Below are 26028 nucleotides of genomic sequence, written 5' to 3'. Positions count from 1 at the left end.
GCATTTTGGGAAAGCAAATCTTAGCAGAACCTATACACCTAATGGTAGGTGTCCTAGGGAGTGTTGCTGAACAAAAAGACTTTGGAGTGCAGCTTCATAGTTGTTTGAAAGTGGAGTCGCAGGTAGATAGGATAGTGAAGAAGGCATTTGGTATGCTTTCCTTTATTGGTTAGAGTATTGAGTACATGAGTTGGGAGGTCATGTTGCGGCTGTACAGGACATTAGTTAGGCCACTGTTTGAATATTGCATGTAATTCTGGTCTCCTTCTTATCAGAAAGATATTGTGAAACTTGAAAGGGTTCAGAAAAGATTTACAAGGATGTTGCCAGGGTTGGAGGATTTGAGCTATAGGGACAGGTTGAATAGGCTAAGAATGTTTTCCCTGGAGCATTGGAGGCTGAGAGGGTGACCTTAGAGAGGTTTATAAAATTATGAGGGGCATGAACAGAATAAGTAGACAAAGTCTTTTCCCTGGGCTGGGGGAGTCCAGAACTAGAGGGCATAGGTTTAAGGTGAGAGGGGAAAGATATAAAACAGACCTCAGGGGCAACCTTTTCACGCAGAGGGTGTACATGAATGGAATGAGCTGCCAGAGGAAGTGGTGGAGGCTACTACGATTGCAACATTTGAAAGACATTTTGATGGGTATATGAATAGGAAGGGTTTGGAGGGATATGGGCCAGGTGCTGACAGGTGGGACTAGATTGGGTTGGAATATCTGGTTGGCATGGACGAGTAGGACCGAAGGGTCAGTTTTCATGCTGTACATCTCTATGACTCTAATTACTGTCAACCATCTGGAAAGCATTGTAGATTCTGGTCCTTACAATATCTTCACAATTGTACTGGAACAGAGAGGGAACAGGTTGATCTCTCAGATACATGCTGCCTTTCATGATGTTCTGGGACAATGAAGAAATTCAAGTGACCTTTGGAATGTTATGATGATCACAATCATAGCACTGCTCTCAACTGCTAGCAAAGTTCTATCTGTATTCTTTCTTAGCCTGTTCTCACTAAATACAGAACCTGTTCTTCCAGAGATCCAGTGCTGCTTCTGACCATCCAGAGGGTTAACTGACATGATCATCATGTCTCGTTGACTTCAAGAAAAATCAGAGGGTATGATATCCTTTCACACATGGCTTTTTTCTATCTCACAAAAGTGAAATTAACTGCGCTTGGAAGGTGTTACAGCAATATAGGTGTGCAGCAAAGTTCACAATTATTGTCTGTCTCCCACATGAAATAGTATACAATAACTCCATCATAGGCTTCATCCCTGTCAAAACAGATGTCCAACAGAGGTGTGTCATTGTACCAATATTATTCACAATTTGTATTACAGCAATGCTGCAACTTAACATCTGACAGGTTTTCCCCCAGTGAGATAATGCACATTGATGGTATACTCTTTAACCTCAACTGACCGGAGACCAAAACCAAGATAACTATTTTCTAACATATCTTGCTGATGATGCAGCTTATAAATTGACTTTTGAAGCTTCATAAAAATCCTTGAACAGTGGGGCTCTAGCACTCAGCATAAAACATGAATGGCTGGTGTTGATGCAGGAGGATCTATTTCTGCTCATCAGTTGCCATACACATCTGTGTGTGTGTGTGTGTGTTGCATCTTAAATTGCTGTTTCTTTTCTTGGCAACACAAACCATCTTCCCTATGTGATCCCATGCACCAACTTATATGGTAAATATAATTGTAAATATGGGTCTCTGAGCTGAAAACTGTGCCCAACACCTTATGTGAATATAATGCTAAATGTGCATTTCTTAGCCAGAAATGCTAAGGGTGGACATATGGCCCTAATGTTGCATTTTGGTGCAAAGAAATGGAATTATATTATATATTTGGTTGATGTATTTGCTGTAATCTACAGCAGTTGATGTATTCACAAAATTCTACAACCAAATGGGACTTAGACTGAGTACCAGGAAAACCAAAGTTCCAAGTTTAGATCAGAGTGGTGCTGGAAAAGAACAGCAGGTCAGGCAGCATCCGAGGAGCAGGAAAATTGACGTTTTAGGCAAAAGCCCTTCATCAGGAATAGAACCAAAGTTCTATACCAACCCACACTAAGTGTATCAAATCCATTAAAGGCAACACACTGTAGGTGTTGGTAATCTGAAACAAACTCAACAGGTCTGGCATCATTTGTGGAGAGAGAAACAGAGTTAACATTCTGAGTTTGGTATGATTTATTCAGAACTTCTTCAAAACTATTCAAATCCAATGCCTTCAACTGAGATTCATAAGAAAGTGTTGGATAATATTTCTCACTTCCACTATCTTGAAAGCTATTCATCTCAAAATGCTAATGGTGAAGAGGTACACTAATTAATCAAAGGTGTTAATTCCACCTATGGCAAATTGCATACTAACATTTCAAGTGTTATCAGACCCAACATTAAACTCAAAGTTTATTGGGCTGTGCTTTGCCCCACACTTCTCTAGGATGCTGAGACTTGGACAAGTTATAGTGCGTCATCAATATAGTGTTGTCTTAGGTTCTTGTGGATTGTGTGAGAGCACAAATGAACAACCATAACTGTCCTTCAAGGTGTATCAAGTACAGAGATCATGATAATGGCACAATAGTTGACACAATGGGCATTATCATTGGAATATCCAAGGCAAGACTGTTTACACAGATGCTCTACTCAGAATGTGTAAGGGAGCCTGTTAACACAAAGAGGGCCAAAGAAAATGTTTCAAAGACAGTCTCAATGTGCCCATTAAATTCTGCTCTATTAGCATTATCCAACTTTTAAAAATTCATTCATGGAATGTGGATGCTGCTGGTGAGGACAACATTTATTGTCAATCTCCAATTACCCAGAAATTTGTTAAAATTCAATCACAGTGGTATAGGGTCTGCAGTCACATTTAACTAGGTAAAGATGACAGATTTCCTTTATTAAAGGACATTAGCAAACCAGAAGGGTTTTGTAAACAATTGACGCTAGTTATATAGTTGCCACTAGACTAGATATTTATTGAATTCTAATTTCACCAAATGTCTTGTTGAAATTTGAATACAAGTTCCTATAACATTATTCTGGGGTGTGGTTTATGAGTCTAGTGACAATCCTACTAAGCTATTGGCTGCCCTATCTTTACTAAAATGGTGATCCACCATCAAAAAGGGTTTCCAATCAACAATGGCAGCCTCTGAGAGAAAGCTGTGAAAGAAATGGGGGCTGCTGCTCAAACCACCAACCTGCCACTAACTTTACTGGCTGACAACTGATGTCCACACTATTGGAAAGTCTTTAGGATGAAGATAGGGCTCATAAACCAGGCATGGACCCATATTGATATCTCACGCCCACCCAGACATCTGCAAAGAATATTCCTTGACATGAGATTAACAATACACTAATGATAATTCAACATTCGTTAGAAGTTTTGGATATGTGCAGACTTCTAAAAAACTCTCGGCACCATTCTATTTTAGACACGAGAAAAGACTTGATAATCCAGGCAAAGGCAGTGGACAGATTATGCATGCACTGGGAAATCCAACAAATACAGAGTCACTTCCATTAGAAGCCAATCCACAACATTAAGGAATGAGATCTCTTTACTAAATTTCATCCAAGTAGCCGATACTCTTTGTAGGTTCTTCTTGTTATTTACAGATACAAATTGTTAGACTGTCACCAAATTCTAAATGACATATGCCTGGAAATTGGTTAATGAGATTTTAGTGACAGAAAAAAAGGAATGTGTTTATTCAAAAATTGCCATTGATATTAATTTCATGATTTCTCAAAAGGGAAACCTCCATGATTTGGAATGCTATCTATGTAATTCCATTATCTGTAAAGATCTGTCTTAACAGAAGTAGAAATGTAAAATGTGACGTCAAACAACCAGATAACTTTTTACTACTCCAAAAAAAATACATTTAAGACAAAGGTCAATATTTGTATAAAATAGCTCGCTTCACCTCACATCCCGACTGTCAATAAATCCCCGATGCCTATTTGTTAGAATGAATACTTCAGGGCATGTTCAATAACCCTTAACAACACATTTCAGTTTTAATTAAAGAGAATAACATTCCAGGAGTTGACAGCGTGTGAGAGGAATTTGTTCTTAGTGATGAGTCAGTGCAGGGGTTTTGTTATCTCTCTTGTACAGTGCTGTGGAATCACTAGAATTTGGCGTCTTCATGATTCAGATAATCATGCACTGAAAGGTTGTCATTTAGTGCTTTCATCAAGAGGGATGACGCACTATTTATAATCCAATGCTCCAGTGCACTCATCTCCATCTTCTTATGACGCTTGTTTAGAAAGTTGTAATAAATGACATTTCAGGATGTAAGAAGTAAAATAAAGACATTTAATAAAAGGAAAAAGCTCAGGCGCAGGCATACTAAGATGTAACAAATTGTATTCTGATAGTGCAGCTTACAATTACATTGCTCTTCAATATCAGATTTTATTTTAGAAACAATTTGAACAAATGATTCTGTTCTCATAAAATCAATTAAAGAAGTTTTGTAAAAAACAAAATATGAGATGACAAAGTTTATTTAACTTAATATGAATTCAGTTAGAAGTGTGTATGAGAGAGAAATATGTATTCAATAATAGCTGGAGCAATTGATACATTGTACTGAGGAATGTAGTTCTGAGTCAAACAATATATTCCACATGGTACCACCCCAGTAATGCTTGCCATTTGTGAGGTATATGGTGCTTTATATGTTATGAATTGATCAGCATACATTTTGATAAGATTTTTCATCCTAAGTCTGAGTTGATTTGGAGACATGTATGCAGGCAATTCTCCACACTTGCATCAGTCTGTGCCATGTTCCTGGTTTCAGCCTATTCTCGAGGAGGCAGCACCACCGACCAGCGGCAAGTACCCAAATGAATTGCTAGTTGAGAACATTCTGCACAAAATGTGATTTTGAGTTGGGACAGAAGGTGTAGTTGGTGTGATGGTGGCCATACAGCAGCAGGCTGACGAAGTGGGGGAAGGTTGGAAATGAAGGTCAAATGTGTGGGTTGCAAAGTGGTCCAGCATAGATTTATTAAGTTCAATGGTGACAAGTGAGGCTGTAGGACAGTCAGTGGAGGGATTTCCACTGCACTAAATTGGCTTGGCACTATGGCCACAATAGAAATTGCTGGATATTGAGGCACTCCTACAGTTCCCTACTTGATCAACATCTTCTGGAGGGACCCTCAGCCACTCAGAGCTGCTGATAGTCCCACTGCACCTACTCTCACTCCCACAAAGTCCTACCCCATCCCCGGACCTCAGCCGGGCAGTTCACCCCTAACTGAATGAGACTCCCAGGGATGGTTTATTAACTGACTACTCCTCAAGAATCTTCAAGTGTATCATGGTTCCTGACCCAAAGTCTAGCTGTTATCAGAACACTGAAACTAAACTCTGAACAAGTGGGCAATTACCCAATTTTGTAGAAAATAGCAAAGCAAAGTATATTGTTAAAAAATGAGAGATGAGAAGTCCACTGATATTCAAAGTGAATTGACTGCTTTTGTATACACAGTATGGAAACTGAATGTGCAAGTGTAGCAAGCAATTAGCAAGGCAAACAGTAGTTAGTCTTTCTTGCAAGTGTTACAAATCCACTTCATATTTAATATTTCTTGGAGTACTTAAATTTTAAAGGATCATGGAAATATTTTAGGTATTATGGAAATACCTGGAGTGGTTTCTTTAAGAGGTCGTTGAGACAGTGGAGATATTTTTAGCAAGTCTTCCAGGATTCATATTACCGGTGATAACCGCTTGCTTTGCTGGGACTGTTTTGAGCAGTGACTGGATGGATGGTGCTTTGAAATCTAGAATTGTTGGGGAAGCAAAATCTGTGAAGGAGAGCTGCCCAACTGATTTCTCCTACTTCTAAAAAGAAAACCCTCTTATTGAGTTCAGGGTGAAACCTATTTGACTTCCTGAAAAAACGATTGAAGGAACTTCTCAATATCATATTTCATGAGCAAGATATGTGTACCAATACTTGAAAGACAATCACACATGATTAGTGACCAGATCACAAGTATCAGACATCAGAATGACAGACCTCTGAACATTCTACACCCAAGAATAGCCCAAATGTCCAGAAAATGTGATATTTTTATAAAATGCAACTCTGCAGAGAGAGCTTTTTTTTCTCTATTTTCCTTGTATATTTTGTATGTGTGTTTTGGATGATTTAAAGGGGTTGACATTAATATTACCATATTACTGACTGTGTGTATCAACTAGTTATTGCATCCTTAATGAATACATTTTGTTTGGATAATAAACTATTTACTTTGTGCTTAGAAAGAAACATGGTTGATAAATTTTGTTTTTAAATCTGATGTGGTTGAGGTATTTAATGAGTCATCTCAGTAACTGGGAAAGATATTTTTATCTTGTGTTATGATCTGTGCAGTAGTGAGATGAGACTAACAATGCACTTCTTCAGTCTCAGTCATAACGTAAAGGAGTATCAGAGTAAGGGTGTCTACTTTAACTATATAGTTCTTGGAGAATACCACCCCTCAGGCACTGTATAATTTTGATCTCCTTCTCTGAAACAGAAGGCAGCAATGGGAAACCAATATGCTGTCTAAAAGCATTGATAAATCCAAAGGAAATGATTATTCCATCCCTCAGAATTGGAGATAGGAGGAAAAACAGATGGACAGGTAGACCTGAAGCCAAATTTCCTCAGGCAGTTTGCAGTAAAGGTTGACCTCTGGAATGTAAAGCTTCCCTACGAGGAGAAACTTGAGTAGAACAAATTTATAAAATTCGAACAGGACTAGGCAGGAAAATTCAGGAAGATATTCTTGATGTTTGGGGAAACCAGAAGAAGGGGTCACAGTCTAAGGATCTGGGGTCGGACTGAGATGAGGAAAACTTCCTTCACCCAGACAATGGTGAGCATTTGGGATTCTCTGCAACAGAAAGTGATTGAAGCCAAACATTGAATGTTTTCAAGAAGAAGATGGATATAGCTCTTACGATTAAAGGGATCAAAGGTTATGAGGCAAAAGTGTGAACAGAGTGTGATGATCAGCCATGATCATGACTTGCATCTCCTGATGGTGGTAACCTTCCCCCAACTCCCTTTCCACCCGCTTGTACTGTAAAACCTATCTGCTGAACTCACCCTCCTCCCAAACCTTTCCAAAACATCTCCATCCTCAATATCCACCTTAGGCCAGCTTCCATGGGGCCTCCTTGTGAGGCTGTCTACAGTGTTGTCACCACCCACTGCTGAGATTCTGGAGCTGCTGGTACTGCTGGAGTTGCTGGTCAATTAGTCTTTCTCCCCAGTGAGGGGCAGAAGGGTCAGCTTCCAGGAACACTTTCTTTCCCAGGCCAGGTGCGTGAGCTGTAAGCCCAAGTCCTAAGTTCCATATGTTTACATCCAAAAGGTTATAGGATAGTGCAGGAAAATGGTAAGGATGTCAATAATTAACCATGATTTGGGATGGCAGAGTACACTTAATGGGATGAATGGCCTGCAACTACTCCTGTGTTCATTTTAAAACTAAAATGAGGAGTCATTTCTTCTTTCAGAAGATTATAATTCTTTTGCATTTCCTACCCTAGAGAATAGCGGATGTTCAATTGTTGAATATGTTCGAGACTTCAATTGAAAGATGTTTTTGTGCACTAAGGGGATCAGTGGATATAAGGATAGAGTATGAAAGTGGAGTCGATAGAAAAGTTTAGCTTTGATCTGATTGAATGACATTACATTCAGTGTCGCTGCCTTCCTGAGTGTCTGAGAAACAGCAGCAAATTGCTTCACTGATCTCTGCAGAGGCAGTTGGGAATGTTCCAGCAGCTCAGTAATAGATACTATTACTTCGGAAGGCTGCATGTGTTCAAATCATCTATCTTCATGGTACACACTGTCTGCAATGTTTATATACCCAGTTTAATGCTGACTTCAGAGATTGCAAACTGTAAATAAAAATTGGGCTATTAACGTCTGCAGAGCACTAATTCTGTCTGTATGCAAGCAGAAAGTAAAGATGGTTTTTATTCACTAAATTGTTCACTCGATGCCACTCAAGGACTGGTGCATCTTTAAGAAATGGATGACTGTCATAGAGTCAAAGAAATGTACAGCACGGAAACAGACCCTTTGGTCCAACTTGTCCATGCTGACCAGATAGCCCAATCCAATCTAATCCCATTTGCCAGCACTTGGCCCATATCCCTCTAAACCCTTCCTATTCATATACCCGTCCAGATGCCTTTTAAATTTTGCAATTGTACCAGCTTCCTCCACTTCCTCTGGCAGCTCAATCCATTCACACACCACCGGCTGCATGAAAAAGTTACCCCTTAGGTCTCTTTTATATATTTTGCCTCTTACCCTAAACCTATACCCTTTAGTTATGGACTCCCTCATCCCAGGGAAAAGACTTTGCCTATTTATCCTATCCATGTCTGTTATGATTTTATAAACTTCTATAAGGTCACCCCTCATCCTCTGACATTCCAGGGAAAACAACCCCTTGCTAAGTTGTTGGAGGGAATCCTGAGGGAAAGGATAAACATGCATTTGGTAAGGAAAGGACTGATTAGGGATAGTCAACATGGTTTTGTGCAGGGGAAACTATGTCTCACAAACTTGAATGAGTTTTTTGAAGAAGTAACAAAGAGGATTGATGAGGGCAGTGCGGTAGACATGATTTATATGGATTTCAGTAAGGTGTTCGACAAGGTTCCCCTTGGGAGACTGGTTAGCAAGGTTAGATCTCATAGAATACAGGGAGAACTAGCCATTTGGACATAGAACTAGCACTAAGGTAGAAGATGGAGGGTGGTGGTGAAGGGTTGCTTTTCAGACTGGAGGTCAGTGACCATTGGAGTGCCACAAAGATCGGGGCTGGGTCCACTACTTTTCGTCATTTATATGAATGATTTGGATCTGAGCTTAAGAGGTATAGTTAATAAATTTGCAGATGACACCAAAATTGGAGGTATAGTGGACAGCGAAGAAGGTCACCTCAGATTACAACGGAATCTTGATCAGATGGGCCAATGGGCTGACAAGTGGCAGATGGAGTTTAATTCAGATAAATGCGAGGTGCTGCATTTTGGGAAAGCAAATTTCAGCAGGACTTATCCACTTAATGGTAAGGTCCTCGGGAGTGTTGCTGAACAAAGAATCCTTGGAGTGCAGGTTCATAGCTCCTTGAAAGTCAAGTCGCAGGTAGACAGGATAGTGAAGAAGGTGTTTGGTATGCTTTCTTTTATCAATCAGAGTATTGAGTACAGAAGTTGGGAGGTCATGTTGCAGCTGTACAGGACATTTTTGCCCACTTTTGGAATATTGCATGCAATTCTAGTCTCCTTCCTATCAGAAGAGTGTTGTGAAACTTGATTCGTAGATGCTGGTGTGGAATGAGGTGAACAAAGTTAAAAATCACACAACATCAGGTTATAGTCCAACAGGTTTACTATCAGAGCTTTCAGAGCACTGCCCTTTTCATCAGGTGGTTGTGGAGTATAAGATTGTAAAACACAGAATTTATAGCAAAAGTTTACAGTGTGATATAACTGAAATTATATATTGAAAAAGACCTTTATCCAGGTCATTTTCAACAAATAATTTCAGTTATATCACACTGTAAACTTTTGCTATAAATTCTGTGTTTTACAATCTTATACTCCACAACCACCTGATGAAGGAGCAGCGCTCTGAAAGCTCTGATAGTAAACCTGTTGGACTATAACCTGATGTTGTGTGATTTTTAACTTTGTGAAATTGAAAGGGTTCAGAAAAGATTTACAAGGATGTTGTCAGGGTTGGAGGATTTGAGCTATAAGGAGAGGTTAAATAGGCTAGGGCTGATTTCTCTGGAGCATCTGAGGCTGAGGGGTGACTTTATAGAGGTTTATAAAATCATGAGGGTCATGATAGGGTAAAAAGTGGTGGGGGAGTCCAGACCTAAAGGGCATAGATTTAGGGAGGGAAGGGAAAGATATGAAAGAGACCTGAGGAGTAGCTTTTTCACGCAGAGGGTGGTATGTGTATGGAATGAGCTGTCAGAGGAAGTGGTGGAGGCTGGTACAATTACAACATTTAAAAGTCATCTGGATGGGTGTATAAATAGGAAGGGTTTGGTGGGATATGAACCGGGTGCTGGCAGGTGTGACTAGATTGGGTTGTGATATCTGGTCAGCATGGATGAATTGGACCGAAGGGTCTGTTTCCATGCTGTCCATCTCTATGACTCTCAGACTCTATAACCAACCTCCCATGGGGATCCTTGTCGAACGCTTACTGTAGTCCATATACATCACATCCACAGCTCCGCCCTCATCAATCCTTTGTTCCATTTTCAAAAAACTCAATCCAATTGGTGAAACATAATTTCCTATGCACAAAGCCCTGTTGACTATCTCTAATCAGTCCTTACGTGTAAATCCTGTCCCTCAGGATTCCCTCCAACAACTTGCCCATCACTGATGTCAGGCTCACCGGTCTATAGTTCCCTGACTTGTCCTTACTATCTTTCTTAAATAATAGAAAGCTTAATCTACTCTTGGGAAATAAGGCAGGGCAAGTGACTGAGGTGTCAGTGGGGGAGCACTTTGGGGCCAGCGACCATAATTCTATTAGATTTAAAATAGTGATGGAAAAGGATAGACCAGATCTAACAATTGAAGTTCTAAATTGGAGAACGGCTAATTTTTATGGTATTAGGCAAGAACTTTCAAAAGCTGATTGGGTGCAGATGTTCGTAGGTAAAGAGACAGTTGGAAAATGGGAAGCCTTTGGAAATGAGATAACGAGAGTCCAGAGACAGTATATTCCTGTTAGGGTGAAAGGAAAGGCTGGTTGGTGTAGGGAATGTTGGATGACAAGAGAAATTGAGGGTTTGGTTAAGAAAAAGAAGGAAGCATATGTCAGGTACAGACAGGAGAGATCGAGTGAATTCTTAGAAGATTATAAAGGCAGTAAGAGCATACTTAATAGGGAAATCAGGAGTGCAAAAAGGGGACATGAGATAGCTTTGGCAAATAGAATTAAGGAGAATCCAAAGGGTTTTTACAAATACATTAAGGACAAAAGGGTAACTAGGGAATGAATTGGACCCCTCAAAGATCAGCAAGGCAGCCTTTGTATGGAGCCACAGGAGATGGGGGAGATACTAAATGAATATTTTGCATCAGTGTTTACTGTGGAGAAGGACATGGAAGATATCGAATGTGGGGAAATAGATGGTGACATCTTGAAAAATGTCCATATTACAGAGGAGGAAGTGGTGGATGTCTTGAAATGCATCAAGGTGGATAAATCCCCTGGACCTGATCAGGTGTACCTTAGAACTCTGTGGGCCCCTTGCTGAGATATTTGTAACATTGATAGTTCACAGATGAGGCGCCAGAAGACTGGAAGTTGGCTAACATGGTACCATTATTTAAGCAAGGTGGTATGGACAAGCTAGGGAATTATAGACCGGTGAGCCTGACATTGGTGGTGGACAAGTTGGTGGAGGGAATCCTGAGGGACAGGATTTATACATATTTGGAAAGGTAAGGAATGATTAGGTGTAGTCAACATGGCCTGTGTTATTATCACTTTCCAATTCATTGTCATATTCCCTCACACTCTATTACAGCTGACCTGGTGATGTTTCTATAATTAAAAGGATAATGTTTTCCCAGTGTAGCTGGAGGAATTGGGAGTGCTGATAGCTGCATGATGTAGTTCTATAATGTTTACTATTAAGGAAAAAGATATTTGATGGGGTTAACCTTTTAAATTATGAGGCTGACATGTGATTTACCTCTCGGAAGATTAGAGTATTTGATGGAAGTCAATGTTGGTAATTTTGTTAGGACATCTCTTGCTCTAACAGAGCATTGCAAAACCTTGAAGCCAATGTATTACTGACAAGGGAATGGGGGAGGATGGAAACACTTGAAGCACCTTCCAAAGTCACCAGCAGGATCTCATTCTAGAATTCCTCATCCTAGCTAACTCAGTGGATAGCTTGACTGGCTGGCACCTAGGTGGAAATGCAGCAACCTGAATCTGCAATCACAGCACAGGAACAATAAAACATTGGAGTGAAGAGTGTGAGGTTGGGACGATGAAGAGAAGGGCCATTGGATATGGTGGGTGGGATGGTGTAATCACTTGGATAAAGGAAAAAGCACCTACAGAGGTGAGAGGATGGGAGGTCAATAATCCTAACAGACAGAAAGAGGCTGGGAATAGTGGGTTGAGATCAAATGCTTCCTGAGAAACCAGGACTAATAGTCCCGTTCCTCCTGGCTCACATGGATCGCTATAAAGGGCATTACCCTGTAGAGTTACCAACCCCTGCCTCCAATTCACTGCTACATTTTCTGAGCCTAGACAAACACACAAAAATCCAAGTTTGAAATTAGGCTCCCATTTGCTCTGGGAGAGCCAATTGAAATAGACTAACAAAGGGTCCTCTGCTTTCCATGGACAGCTCAAAATCTGCCATTGTAGAAATGCACATTTGGAATATTTTACCGTTTTGTCAGTCTTTCCCCTTTCCTCAACACTCTCTCCTTTTGTGGGGGTGGGGATTGCTCGGGATGGTTGAGGTGTTTAATTCCAAGGCTCCCATTTCTCTGTATAGACAAACATAGCACAGAAGGAGACCCATTGTGTCCAGTCATCTAAATGCAGTCTCTGCCAATTGTTGCAAAAACAAAACAGATGTAAGGAAATTCAGTCCTAGAATGATTCTGTAAAGGCTATCATTAATTACATGCATAGTTCTTCACTGAACTATTTTTGTCCCATTCATGAGCATTTTTTCGGCCTTGCCAGAAATGCATGAAAGCTCACCATCATGTATAAGAATGTTCAAACCAAACTACAGAAAAACCTACATTCAGTTGTACAGCTTTTTATTTGAGCTGCATTACAGAAAGAACTAAGGATTAATGACCATAATGTCAACTACAGCTCAGCTGGTAGCACTCTTGTCTCTGAGTTGTACCGTTCTGGATTTAAATCCTTCTCTCGAGCTTGAGTCCAAAAATCAAGATTGATACTGTGAGTACTGAGGGAGTACTGCACTGTTAGAGAAACTATCTCTTGAAAGAGACCCATCTACTTGCTTTGGTACTATTTCTAAGAAGAGCAGGAGAGCCAACCCTGGGATCCTGTCCAATATTTTAATATCACAAAAAGCATTGATTGTCTGGTCAGTATCACATTGCTGTTTGCGAGACCTGGCTGTGCGCAAATTAATTGCCATGTTACCTCCATTATGCTAGGGACAAAACTTAGAAAGGTACTTTATTGGCTATAAACCACTGGTCATAAAAAGTGTGACATTACTACACATCTTTCATCTCTGTAGGTGTAGCAGTACTGCTGGATCTTAATCAGCTGATACATGCTGTACCATTAGGATGCTAGCCCTGTATTTATCAGGAATTTGGTCAACTTAGCTGGCCTGCCTAGCCCTGACAGCCCACAGCCTGCCTGACCTCTGAGGTATTGAGGCAACCCTCTCAACCATGTCCTCAACCCTGGCCATTGGTGGGATTGACCTGACAGCTTTTGGCATGAGGCATTGTCCTAAAAGGGACAGTGGTCACAGCAACAGCTTCACAACTGGCCATCACCAACAATATGCTGCCTGTTTCCTCACCATTTTCACCAACAATCTGATGTCCTATTTGGTCTGGCCTACAGGTGACTCCAGACTCACGGCAAAGTGGATGACTCTTAACTGCCCTCTGAAATGGCCCTGGAAGCTGCTCAGTTGAAAAGTAATTAGAAATGGGCAATAAATGTTGGCCCAACCAGCAATGCTCACATGCCATGAAAACATAAAAAGAGTCAAGTTTGGATTGTTGCTGCCTAACATGGCACTGAAGGAACAGAGTCAACAGTTGAAAAAAAAATTGAGAATTAAATTGTTTAGCTCTTTTTAGATGGACAGCATTTGCCAACAGATCTTTATAAGCAAATTGGCGAACAGCACAATTGTGTATTTCCATCATTGGCTTTAGAAATGAGTGAAACATATCAGATCCCATTAAACGGTGGTTCCACCATGTTGAAGAGCAGTGTTTCAGTCTGAGCAATTGGATTCTTGTGGTAGTTCTGGATTAGAATGGTGCTGGAAAAGCACAGCAGTTCAGGCAGCATCCGAGGAGCAGTAAAATCGACATTTCGGGAGATATCTCGCCACCCTCCAGGCACTCTGCCTCTATTCCTGATGAAGGGCTTTTGCCCGAAATATCAATTTTACTGCTCCTCGGATGCTGCCTGAACTGCTGTGCTTTTCCAGCACTACTAATCCAGAATCTGGCTTCCAGCAACTGCAGTCATTGTTTTTACCTTCTTGTGGTAGTTGCCTATTCTTCTACATGACAGGTCTCCAGATAATGCATTCTCATAGCCATCAGCCAAAGATTGATTTTCCTTATTAATTATACCATTAAAATTTGCCTTCAGGGAAGTGGAAATACCAATGCTTGGAAATTTACATTTTGACAACTACCTTGACATTTGAGTCCACTGCCCAAGCCCAGATTTATAAGCTGCCAAGCACCTAGGTTTAGTCCACATTGAGTGACAAATCAGAAAAAATGCATGTCTGCTGCAAGACAAACATTCTCCTCAGGTCGTCAGCACCAGATTAGTGCTGAAGTTCTTGACACAAATTTGCCTCAGAGTTTGATCCTGCAAATCATGGAGACATGACAGCATGGTGGCTCAGTGGTTAGCACTGCTGCCTCACAGTGCCAAAATCCTGGGTTTGATTCCTGCCTAGAGCGACTGTCTGTGTGGAGTTTGAACATTTCCCTCTTGTCTACATTGGTTTCCTCTGGGTGCTCCAGTTTCCTCCCACAGTCCAAAGATGTGCAGATTTGGTGGATTGGCCATGCTACATTGCTCCATAATGTCCAGGGATGTAAGGGCTAGGTGGATTAGACATGGGAAATACAGAATTACAGGAATAGGATGTGAGGATGGGTCCAGGTGAGATGCTCTTCGGACGGTCAAAACAGACTCAATGGGCTGATTGCAGAGTTTCTACAAAATCACATATTGGCTGGAGGATGGGATAGTGAAAAAACTCAGGAGAAAATCTATTGCCCAGAGGCAGAGAAATATAAAAATAACAGAGTAAAAAGGGAAGGAATTTGATTGACCACACAGACTAGGAGAAAATACAGTAAAGTACTAGAAGATTGAGGAAATTCAAAAATATAGAGTAATAATTTCATCATCAGGATATCCCTAGCCCAACAGGGAAGGAAGCAGGGTTACATCTCATTCTAGGGAATGTGCTCCAGTGGGAAAAAAAATCAATGAATAGTGACCCCAGATTCTGTAGGTGTTGGGAAATGGATCTGCTCATTATGCTTGCACTTGTTTATTGGCGGGCTTTTCAACACAAACTTGCAGTCAATAGAAATCCAAACAAACCCATTACACAGGATCTAGAACATAGAACATAGAACAGTCTAGGCCCGTCGGTCTTCGATGTTGTGATGACCTTTTATACCACTGTAAGATGTGTGAACATGTATGAGCCGGACAAATACCTGTTGTTGGGGGTTTCCATTCTGGAGTTATAGATTGGTTGAGGATATCTTAGTTGCACTCAGGTTCACCATGTCTTGTGGGGAGTTTTCTGGACTGATCAAATTATTTTATATGCAAGCAGGTTTTACGGCGAGTGAAAGACCAAATTGCATGTAGCTGGTGGGCATGGATTCTGAACTTGAACAGACTGATGGATGACTGTTAGGCAAAAGACTTTCCACAACTGCTGTGTTGCTGTAACCTACTCAGCATTTTGCATCCATGTACTGGCACTAACTAGCTGTGATGAATAACTTTGTCATTTTAGTTTTCTGTATATCAATACCAATAACATATACCACACAGAATTGGGAACTTGCTGAGATGGATGTCTTGAAGTTTATTAACAACACTACCTATTTACACAATTGTAATATCCGGAGTTGTGCTTATGATGTTACTGTCCATAGCATTCACATAGCTGGCTGACTACACTAACTTTGTGGTACAGAATGGCTGATGGCAAGGTGGGTATCTTTATACCGGAAGAATATATGTTATAATGTTATGTAACAGTCTTAAAAGTACAGTGCCTGTGTCATCTTGAATCTTCCATATTCCAACACTGCCTCCATCGTAAAACATCTTCAAATTCTTCTTCTCACATTGGCAACACCTTATGTGGTGGGACACATAACCATGTGATAGATGAGGCCATGGCTTTTGGTTAATGCTTATGGATTTCAGCAAGTTCTTTGACATGGAAAACTGATAAAGATCATGGGATCCAGGGTAACTTGGAATGATGGATCCAAAATTGACAGGATACAGAGAGTGGTGTTGGGTGATTGTATGACCGGAGCTTGGTGTACTGTGGTGGGCCCCTTATTGATATTCATAAACAATGCAGGGGTTTGGTGATGATAAGTAAGGTTGTGGATGACACAAAGATTGGCTGGGTGGTTGACAGTGAGGTGGGAGGTGTTAGATTACAGGAGGATATAAACAGATTGGTCAGGTGGGCAGATCAGTGGCAGATGGAAATTCACCTTGATAACTGTGAGGTAATGCACCTTGGAAGAAGGGACAAGACAAGGGATTGCACAATGAATACCAATACAATAGGAAGCTCAGACGAACACAGAGATCTTGGATTGCTTGTCTACAGATCCCTGAAGGCAGAAGGACAGATTAACAAGGTCAAGTTAAGAAAGCAAAGATGATGCTTGCCTTATCATTTGTCTCATAGATTATAAGAGCAGGGAGGTTATTTTGAAGCAGTACAGGACTTATATTTGGCCACTATATGCAGATCTGGTTACCACACTATAGGAAGAATGTGATCACACTGGAAGAGGTGTAAAAGAGATTCACCCTGGGATGGAAGATTTCAGCTATGAAGCGAGGCTTAACAAGCTTGGGATGTTTAATTTGGAATTGAGAAGATTGAGTCGGGTCTTGATAGAGGTGTATAAGATTCTGAGGGGCATGGACAATAGCTGTTGCCCTTAGTTGAAGTGTCAATAACAAAGGAGCATAATTTTAAAGTGAAAGGTAGGAGGTTTAGAGGAGATTTGAGGAAAAGCGTTGTCATTCTGACGGTGGAGGGGATCTGGATTGCACTGCATGGGAGGGTAGCTGAGACGGGAGGCCTCATAACCTTTAAAAAATACTTGGATGTACACTTTAAGTGTCATAAAATTCAAGGCTATGGGCCTAGTGTGGAAAAGTGGGACCAGTGTAGGTAGACATAATTTTTGATGGTACAGACTTAATGGGCCAAAGGGCCTCTTCTGTGCTGTATAATTCCAACCACAGCGTCAATAAATCTCACTGACTTTCTAGCCACTGAGTTCACCCACCATTCCGAATTGGATGGAGGTCCTAGAAGCAGCCTCATTTGTCCACCTCTAGGAGGGGCAGAGGGGTCCTTGAAGATTAAGTCCCATTTATATCCTGATGCCCAGGAATGTTTTAATTTGTTGAAATTTCTGCTGAAAAGAGCCAAAATCAGTAACTTGAGAACAGGTACAGGAGAAATGTTTGACCAAGAAAACAGTAAAGCAGTGATAGCATTGTAAAGCATTAGGTTCAACCCAAACAAAGTTCCATAAGTCAGAAAGATGTGACATTCAAGCTTTATGATGATGGTGCAATTGATTTGTATTCAAACAAGGAACACAAAATAGACCTATACAAGAAATAAAGACGTATGGAATGAAATACATGGTAATAACTTCAGTGTAAAATTAACTATTGGATAAGAAGCAGAGAGTGGATTGAGATTTACTTGACCAGTGAAAATTTTGCATTGGAGGTCTGATATGTCATTGTTAGAAATAATAGGCAGATTCTTCCAAGTTTAATCCTGTTAATGTCTGTAGTGGGACTTTAGACATGATCTCACTGGAAGCAGCCAACTAAGATCCCACTGCCAGGATCAGTATTTAAGGAGAGATAGCCAGCTGACTCAGGCTTTCTTGTGACAACAATGTGAGTACTGCTGAAGGGTCTGGGACATGAGGGGGAACAATGCCTGTGGGTGATACCTGCTTTATCATGTAAAGGTCAGATCGACTGGAACTGTCAAGCTGCTCCACCCCTTCTGATGTGCACTCACCGCACATGAACAGCTGAGTTATACACACAGCTTGATTCAATTCCTCACTGGAAGAATCTGAAAATTTAATAATTGCCCCATCAGTAATATCAAGTGGTTTCTTGTTGATAAGCCCATGGGTTCCCATCATGCTCTATCTTCCCTGGGGAAAGGTGATTGGAGGTAGGAGTATGATGGCAAAATAGCCAATAAGGTTTTTCAAACATTTCCAGCACCCACCTCCAAACCAGTGTGCAAGTCCCTCTCTTTGCTTTCCTTTAGCCTGGACCTAGGTATTGGGAGCAACATCATGAAGTTGGGAGCTTATACAAAATTTGGCAGCAGTAACTAGTGAGGAGAATTATAAACAAAGTGTCAGAGATTAATGAAGTGAGCAGAGGGAAGGCAGCTGCAATCTTATGTTGTTAAGGGTGAGGTGATGAACTTTGGGAGGAACAATGTAGAGAGGCAGTACAACCTAATTGGAACAATTTAGAATGGTGTGTGCAGGCAGAAGGACATGGCAGATTGTCTAAGACCAAGGAAGAGGAGTTTAAGGTAAGTAGTAAGTAATTTGAGGCAAGGTTTTCACCCAGAGGGTTGTAGAAATATAGAACGCACTATCTAAGAGGGTGGTGGAGGGACATACTCTCACAACATTTAAGAACCTTCTAGCCAAATACTTAAAATACCATGCTTTAGTAAGATATGAGTCAAAACGTATGGGGGTGCTGGAAAAGCATAGCCGGTCAGACAGCATCCGAGGAGCAGGAGAGTTGATGTTTTGACCATAAGCTCTTCAACAGGAATGAGGCGGGGGGGGGGGAGGAGGACAGGGCGGTGCAAAGTTGGAGGCTTGGAACTGGGATGAGGTGGAGAAGTTGAGGAAACTGGTGAAGTTGACATTGATTCTGTGTGATTGGCGGGTCCCAAGGCAGAAGACGAAGTGTTCTTTCTCCAGTTGTTGGATGGCTAGGATTTGGTGGTGGAGGCGGCCCAGAAATTGCATGCCCTTGGTGGAGTGGGACGGGGAGTTGAAGTGATCAGCCACAGGGTGGTGGGATTGTTTGGTGCATGTGTCCTGGAAATATTGCCTGAAACGTTCTGCAAGTTGGCATCCTGTCTCCCCAATGTAAAGGAGACCACATTGAGAGCAATGGACACAATAGATGAGGTGCTTGGATGAGCATGAAAATCTCTGTTGGATGTGGAAGAATCCTTTGAAGCCTTAAATGGAGGTGAGGGAGAGGTGTGGGTGCAGGTTTCACACCTCTTGCAGTGCCAAAGGAAGCTGCCACTGAAGATTGGAGGAAGCCACCACCAAATCCTGGCCACTGGATGACTGGAGGAACAACACCTCATCTTCCACCTTGGAACCCTCCAACAACACAGGAACAATGTCGATTTCACCAGTTTCCTTATCTCCCCTCCCCCAACCTTATCCCAGATCCAACTCTGCAACTCAGCACCGCCCTCTTGAATTGGTCCACCCGTGCATCTTCCTTCCTGCCTATCCACTCTACCCTCCGCTCTGACTTATCACCATCATCCCCCCTTCATCCAGCTATCACATTTCTAGTTAACTTTTCCCCAGCCCCACCCCACTCCCTTTTAACTTTTGAAGGTCTTATAAAGAAAAGCTGAGAGACTTGGGTCTGTTCTCATTGGAAAGAAGAAGGCTAAGTGGGGATTTGATAGAGGCATACAAGATAATCAGGAGATTAGACAGGGTAGACAGTGATAGTCTTTTTCCTAGGATGATGATGTTAGCTTGTACGAGGGGGCATAACTACTAATTGAGGGGCGATTGATTTAAGACAGATGTCAGAGGCAGGTTCTTTCCTCAGAGAGTGCTAAGGGCGTGGAATGCCCTGCCTGCCAATGTAGTTAACTCTGCCACATTAGGGAGATTTAAACAATCCTTGGATAAGCACATAGATGATGATGGGATAGTAAATGGGGACGAACTGAGAATAGTTCACAGGTCAGCCCAACATCGAGGGCCGAAGGGCTGTTCTGTGCTGCATTGTTTTATGTTCTATCTCTCAGCCCCTTACCCCCAACCCTTCCTACATTCCTGATGAAAAGCTTATGCTTGAAATGTCGACTCTCCTGCTCCTTGGATGCTGCCTAACCAGCTGTGCTTTTCCAGCATCACACTTTTTGACTCTGATCTCCAGCATCTGCAGTCCTCACTTTCTCCCCATAGTAAGGTATGGACCAAGTCTGGGTAAATGGTATTAGTATAGTTTGGTGTTTGTTGGTCAGCATAGACAGGGTGGGTCGAAGGGTCTGTTTCTATGCTATGCTGTATGACTCTACGTATGACCCTAAGATCTGTGGAAAATATTTATATTTGCTTAAAGGTGACAAGACAAGATGATAAGCTAGCTAAGAAAGTATGCTGTTGAAGCGTAAATTGGGAAATAAATACAAAAGGGGTGTGTTATTGCTTTATAAATAGAGGTTCGGCTCAGTGAGAATGTATATGCAATTCTGGGTACCACACTGTGAAAAATGTCAAGGCTTTGAACCAGGTACAGACCTTTACCAGGATGATAAGTGACAAGGAACTTCAGTTTTATGGAATGCAGCATTCCGAGTTATTTCTTTCTTTTCTGCGTGAATCTCTGAGGTCTGTGTATGGCAGCGACTTCTGGAAATGGACGTCAATGCTGCATTCTGTGTTGATATGTCGATCACTTGCATGGAATGTCAAAATAGCTGTGCACAACTGCACAGCTTAGTGAGAACATGGGTAGACCGTGATTGTTCTTAGAGCAGAGAAGGTTAGGGAGCATTTTAGTAATGGCCATCGCAATTTATGCAGTTTTAATGGAGTAGATTAGAAGAAGCTGTCTAATTCTGCAAAGATGTTGATAACCAGAGGTCATAGACTTATAATAGATGACAAATTAACTAGAGAAGAAGGCAAAATTATGATTTAGAGTGCACTTCATGAAAAGGTGGGAGAATCAGATTCCACTGGATTGTTTGATAGGCATTGGGCTTGAACTTGAAGAGAATATTTTCTTTTAACTGTTCAGAGTTGTTATGGCACACGTCTGGAGCAGGTGGGACTTGAACCTCGGCTTCCCGACTCAGAGGTAGGGACTATGCCCTCTTGAGGAGACTAACTGCAGAGTTATGGGATACATCTGAGTAGTGGGATTAAATTTAATTTATTGAGTATCTTTCTTTGCTGAACCATTCTATGTCATCTTAAGAATGACTAAAATCACTACATTTTTATACCATTCAGCTTGTCATCAGAAACCATAACTACACCGAAGAAAACCAATGGTATATGCACCTGAAGCAGAATCCTATAAACATAACAGGGAATGGTCCGTGTCATCTCATTACTGATTCATTGCAGAGAATGACATATGAAACAGCAGTCAATCGCTTCACTGCTACAATATCACCGGTTAAGCAACCAGTTTGAAAGTGCTTTAAGCTTCAGCCATAATAATGACAGAATCAATTTGTTATGTGAACGACTTTGGGAGGTTGTCAAGGGGACTGTTTCATTTATTCTGTTTTTACAAAGAAAGCATAAAACGCATTGAAGATCTCTGTTCTGATTTCATTACAAGTAACAGAATAACAGAACATAGCAAATACGTAACTTCACCTCCTTGCCTTTATGACATCGCTGTATGTCTGGTCCACTTTTAATTCTATCTTCTCTAAGCTACTAGAAATTTACAGAAATGGTAACAGTTATTATTCTTGGAAAACAAATCAAATTGAAGTCCACTAAAAATGCTTTTTTATCCATCAGATAAATCTGTACATTAATAATTAAATAAATGTTCAATCCAGTTGTTTCTGATTTGTACCTCCTACTTATTAGTAACAAATTGTTCCTTTAAAAATTGACCAAAACAATTCATCTGATAATATGATGCTTCATTACATTTATATTTTAAAAAGATATTAATAGAGATGCATTAATTTACTTCAGTACATAATATACTCGCTTTTAAGCATGGTGTTAATTAGGACCAGGAAGAAGTCACTGATCGATGTTACACTCATCAGGGACATTTCAAGAAAGAGCTTTAATTGTTGAAGGAGAAAATGACTGAGAGGGAGGGGCAAAAATCCAAATGCTTAACCTTAATATAAATAACGAATTATTCAGGATCAGTAAGAATTATTTTCTTTTTTGTTTCTATCTTTCTTTCCAGCATTCATTGTCAGAAATCTAGTATAATGCTGACTCTGAAATCCAAAAACAGAAACAATCAGCTTGTTTAGGCGATGGGTCACTAAGCACAACTGCTTCAACAACAATAGCATAACATTGGCGTAACAGTTTTATCAAGAGCCTCTTGGCAGAAACAGAACAAAAATTTCCTTCTGCTAAAAAAAGTGGCCTCTGTCTCAGAGGCACGAGCTATGCACTGTGCCTTGGTGAAGCAGCCACCTTCCTTGTATTAGCTCAGAGAATAATACACATTTGAGCTAGATCTCAAATCACAATCAGGCTCAAAGCTCACTACAGTGGTCTAACTAAATGTTAAGAAACATTCACTGAGCGACCTTTTCCTACCTGAACTAAAGTTTCAATCTGATAGTGTTTATCATTTAAGAGTGCAGTGTAAGTACAATCATCTACTATTTCAGTGGAATTGGGAGGAATCTTTAATGATAATTTGTTTGTCAATACATGAATAGTTTACTTCAAAAGCCAGTAGGTAAAGCCTGAGGGAGGCTGAATAACATCTGAACTTCAGCAGTATGAAGCCCAGTCAATTTTAGATTTGTGGATTCTTCTGCATTCTCCAGTTGTTAGGCCATTCTGGTTACTAATCAGTCAGTTCCTGGGGACTCTCATCTCTTTAAAGGAGGGAAGCCTGTGTCCAAGAGCTGCCTGCTTCTTGGAGGGCCATCAGCCATTATTGCCAGGGTGACTGATCATGTGATCCCTAATTAGGAGTTTTCCCCTCCCCCTCATACCAAGACTAGAGGGAGGTCTTATGGGTCATTGGGGGGTGTCACCTGACAGTCTCACCATGCAGCAAATGACCTGCAGACCTCTGATAAAATGTGATTCTCATAGACAAGGAAGCTGAGTGCCACACTCCCCATGCCCACTTCTCTTCATGGAACCTGGAACCCTCCCCAAGCTCCCAGCTTGAACGAGAAGCTGGTTAAAATCCAGCCACCCAAATCTTTTTCCAGCCTAAGTCTCCCAGAGAGCAGCTGTTTGGCAAGCAGCAATGCAAGGATCTGTCACGATACTCAGAGCTTTCTGAAGGAGCTTGCAACAGGATCCCTCTGAATCCAGAAGAACATCATATCTTCCAGCCGTGACTCTGTTTCTTGCTTGGTAGATTCTGTAGGAAATCACACCAGCTTTCCCTGCCCAGTTAAATTGGCTGCCAATTTCTGTTCAGAATCTCCACATTGAAAGAATGAGCTGCTGGTGATCTAAAATGGGCGTGTGCAGGATCAGTATGGGAAACTGGTTACTCAGGGATAATGGTAGTTTGCATCAATCCAACAGAGTTCAAATCACTCCCTCTGTACTGAAGTCCCTCCTACATTACCCTGCAAATCTGCCATTTAAGATTTAGAAATATTGTCTCTCCACTGAAGGTTGTTTGCATGTAAGGATCTAATTTCCTGGCTCCATTTTTTCTTACCTATTGATTTGATAATTATGTGTCCTCTGTATTAGTTATGATTTCTAAAACTAATATAAGCAATTTAATGTTGGAAAACTAGAAGCAGGTTGCCTTGATATGACAACTTCTTATTTGTTGGTAAAATCTGCCAAGTTCCTATACTTCTCATCAACCTTCCTCTCATCCTCTACATAGACACCTGCAAATGCACTGGGTACAAGTGAATACTGACAAATAAACTTGCTTCTCAGACAGAATCCTTACAGCTTCTAACACTATGCCTCCTGTCCTGAGTGCTCAGTGTACCATTGGAAACTGCTGAGAAGAATGACTGGCTCCTTCTACTGCCTGCAAATTGCTACATACCGAAATCCACGAGTTTGATGCCTCCCTCTGTTGTTAATAGGATGTTGTTGCCCTTGATGTCCCGATGGATTGTCTTGTTGTTATGTAAATGTTTCAGACCCTAAGGAAAATTCAGTGGTGATGTTATATTATTCCTGAACCAAGAAAAAAGCCCAGCGAACATTAAAAAGTGAGCCATTTTTAATGCTAGCATGCCACCTGCATCTCACTGAAGTAGAATCATAGAGTCATAGAGATGTACAGCATGGAAACATACCCTTTGGCCCAACTCATCCATGCCAATGAGATATCCTAAATTAATCTTATCCCAATTGCGAGCACTTGGCCCATATCACTCCAAAACCTTTCTGTTCATATACCCAAACAGATGCTTTTCAAATGTTGTAATTGTACCAGCCTCCATCACTTCCTCTGGCAGCTCATTCCATGCACGCACCATCCTGTGTGTAAAGAGTTGCCCCTTAGATCGCTTTTATATCTTTCCCCTCTCAAAGTTAAAGCTATGCCCTCTCGCTTTGGACTGTGACTGTCACATGTGACTGTAATTGGGGCTGAAACTCTGTGAAATGCTTTAGTTTGAACTGACAGACTGTAAATGCTAATGAAATATAAATCTTACCATTAGGGCTTCATGCAGGATGTAGGCAATAATCAGTTCGCTCATTCTCTCACCTCGTTTTAACAGCCCTTTGGCAAGATCGGTCACAGAACCTCCACTGCACAACTGAAAGAACAAAAAAAATGATTGTTAATGACAATAATAACTTCAGCTTGCTTTTCGATAGTGCCTTGAATAGGGACGGAAGCTTCCAAGGTCCTTCACATAGGGGTAAGAAATATGGAAGCTGAGCCAAAAAAAACCTCAGAAAACTAAAGAAAGATGGTTATGAATTATGGCTTAAATTGATATAACACTTTTAATGCAGTAAAACATTCCAAAGAGTTTCAAAAGCAAATAAAATTTAATACCCAGCTTCATAAGGAATTAGAGACTTGATTTAAGACAGTTGATGCCAAGTTTAGGCAATAAGGAAATATCTTATGGGGATGGGGAGTGTGAAAGAGTTAGGGAGGGATTTCCAGAGGATAGGGCACAGGAAGCTCAGGGTGCAACCACCAATGTTGCAGAGATAAAAGTCAGAGCCACCAATGTTGTGGACAAAGTAGTCAAAACATGTAAGAGAGGTGGAGGCTAGATATGTTGGATAGTTGTTGGTCTACAGCAGGTTATAGATATAGGGAGGACTGAAACCACGAGAGGATTTGAAAGCAAGGGGAGGATATCAATGAAGAAAAAGGAAACAAAGTGGGTTCAGTTGGCTGAAGACACAGTTATCAATGCAGGAGTGAAAAAGACAAAAATAAAATCAGATATTTATATCACATTTACCATGACCACCAGAAGTCCCAATGTGCTTTATAACTAATTAAATACTTTGGAAAGTGCAGCCATTATGGTGATGTTGAAAATACAGCAAGTTGCACACAGTAAACCCACAGAAACAGAATGTGAAAATGAGCGGACAACGTGTCTCTGTAACAAAAACAGAAATTGCTGGAGAAACTCAGCAGATCTGGCAGCCACTATGGAGAGAGAAAAACAGTGTTAGTGTTCGTTTCCAGTCCAAGAACATTCTTCAACTCTTGTTTTTTGTTGCTGATTTCTAGTATTCACAGGTCTTCATTTCATTTTAGTCAGTTTTTGTGATTGTGATTAAGGGTTAAATATTCTCCATGATATCAGTTATAGAGTCATAGAGTCATAGAGATGTACAGCAAGGAAACAGACCCTTCGGTTTGCTGACCAGATATCCCAACCCAATCTAGTCCCACCTGCCAGCACCCGGTCCACATCCCTCCAAA

General features: G+C 41.0%; 1 protein-coding gene across 3 annotated transcripts in view; it reads right to left on the bottom strand.

Moving 5' to 3' along the window:
• LOC122550048 (myosin-IIIa-like) overlaps nucleotides 1–26028 on the bottom strand; it is a 284716-nt gene that overhangs the window by 74063 nt on the left and 184625 nt on the right. For all 3 annotated transcript variants that reach the window (XM_043690484.1, XM_043690481.1, XM_043690483.1), the window contains exons 4-5: nucleotides 24785–24889; nucleotides 24166–24265 (exon numbers count right to left, since the gene is read on the bottom strand). In XM_043690484.1, the coding sequence (XP_043546419.1) occupies nucleotides 24166–24265; nucleotides 24785–24889 (205 nt within the window). The remainder of the gene's footprint in view (nucleotides 1–24165; nucleotides 24266–24784; nucleotides 24890–26028) is intronic.

The sequence above is a fragment of the Chiloscyllium plagiosum genome, chromosome 5 (assembly GCF_004010195.1).
Source record: "Chiloscyllium plagiosum isolate BGI_BamShark_2017 chromosome 5, ASM401019v2, whole genome shotgun sequence".
Taxonomy (NCBI): Eukaryota; Metazoa; Chordata; class Chondrichthyes; order Orectolobiformes; family Hemiscylliidae; genus Chiloscyllium; species Chiloscyllium plagiosum.
The sequence above is the reverse complement of the archived record's forward strand: the minus strand, read 5'-3'. Positions and strand labels throughout refer to the sequence as shown.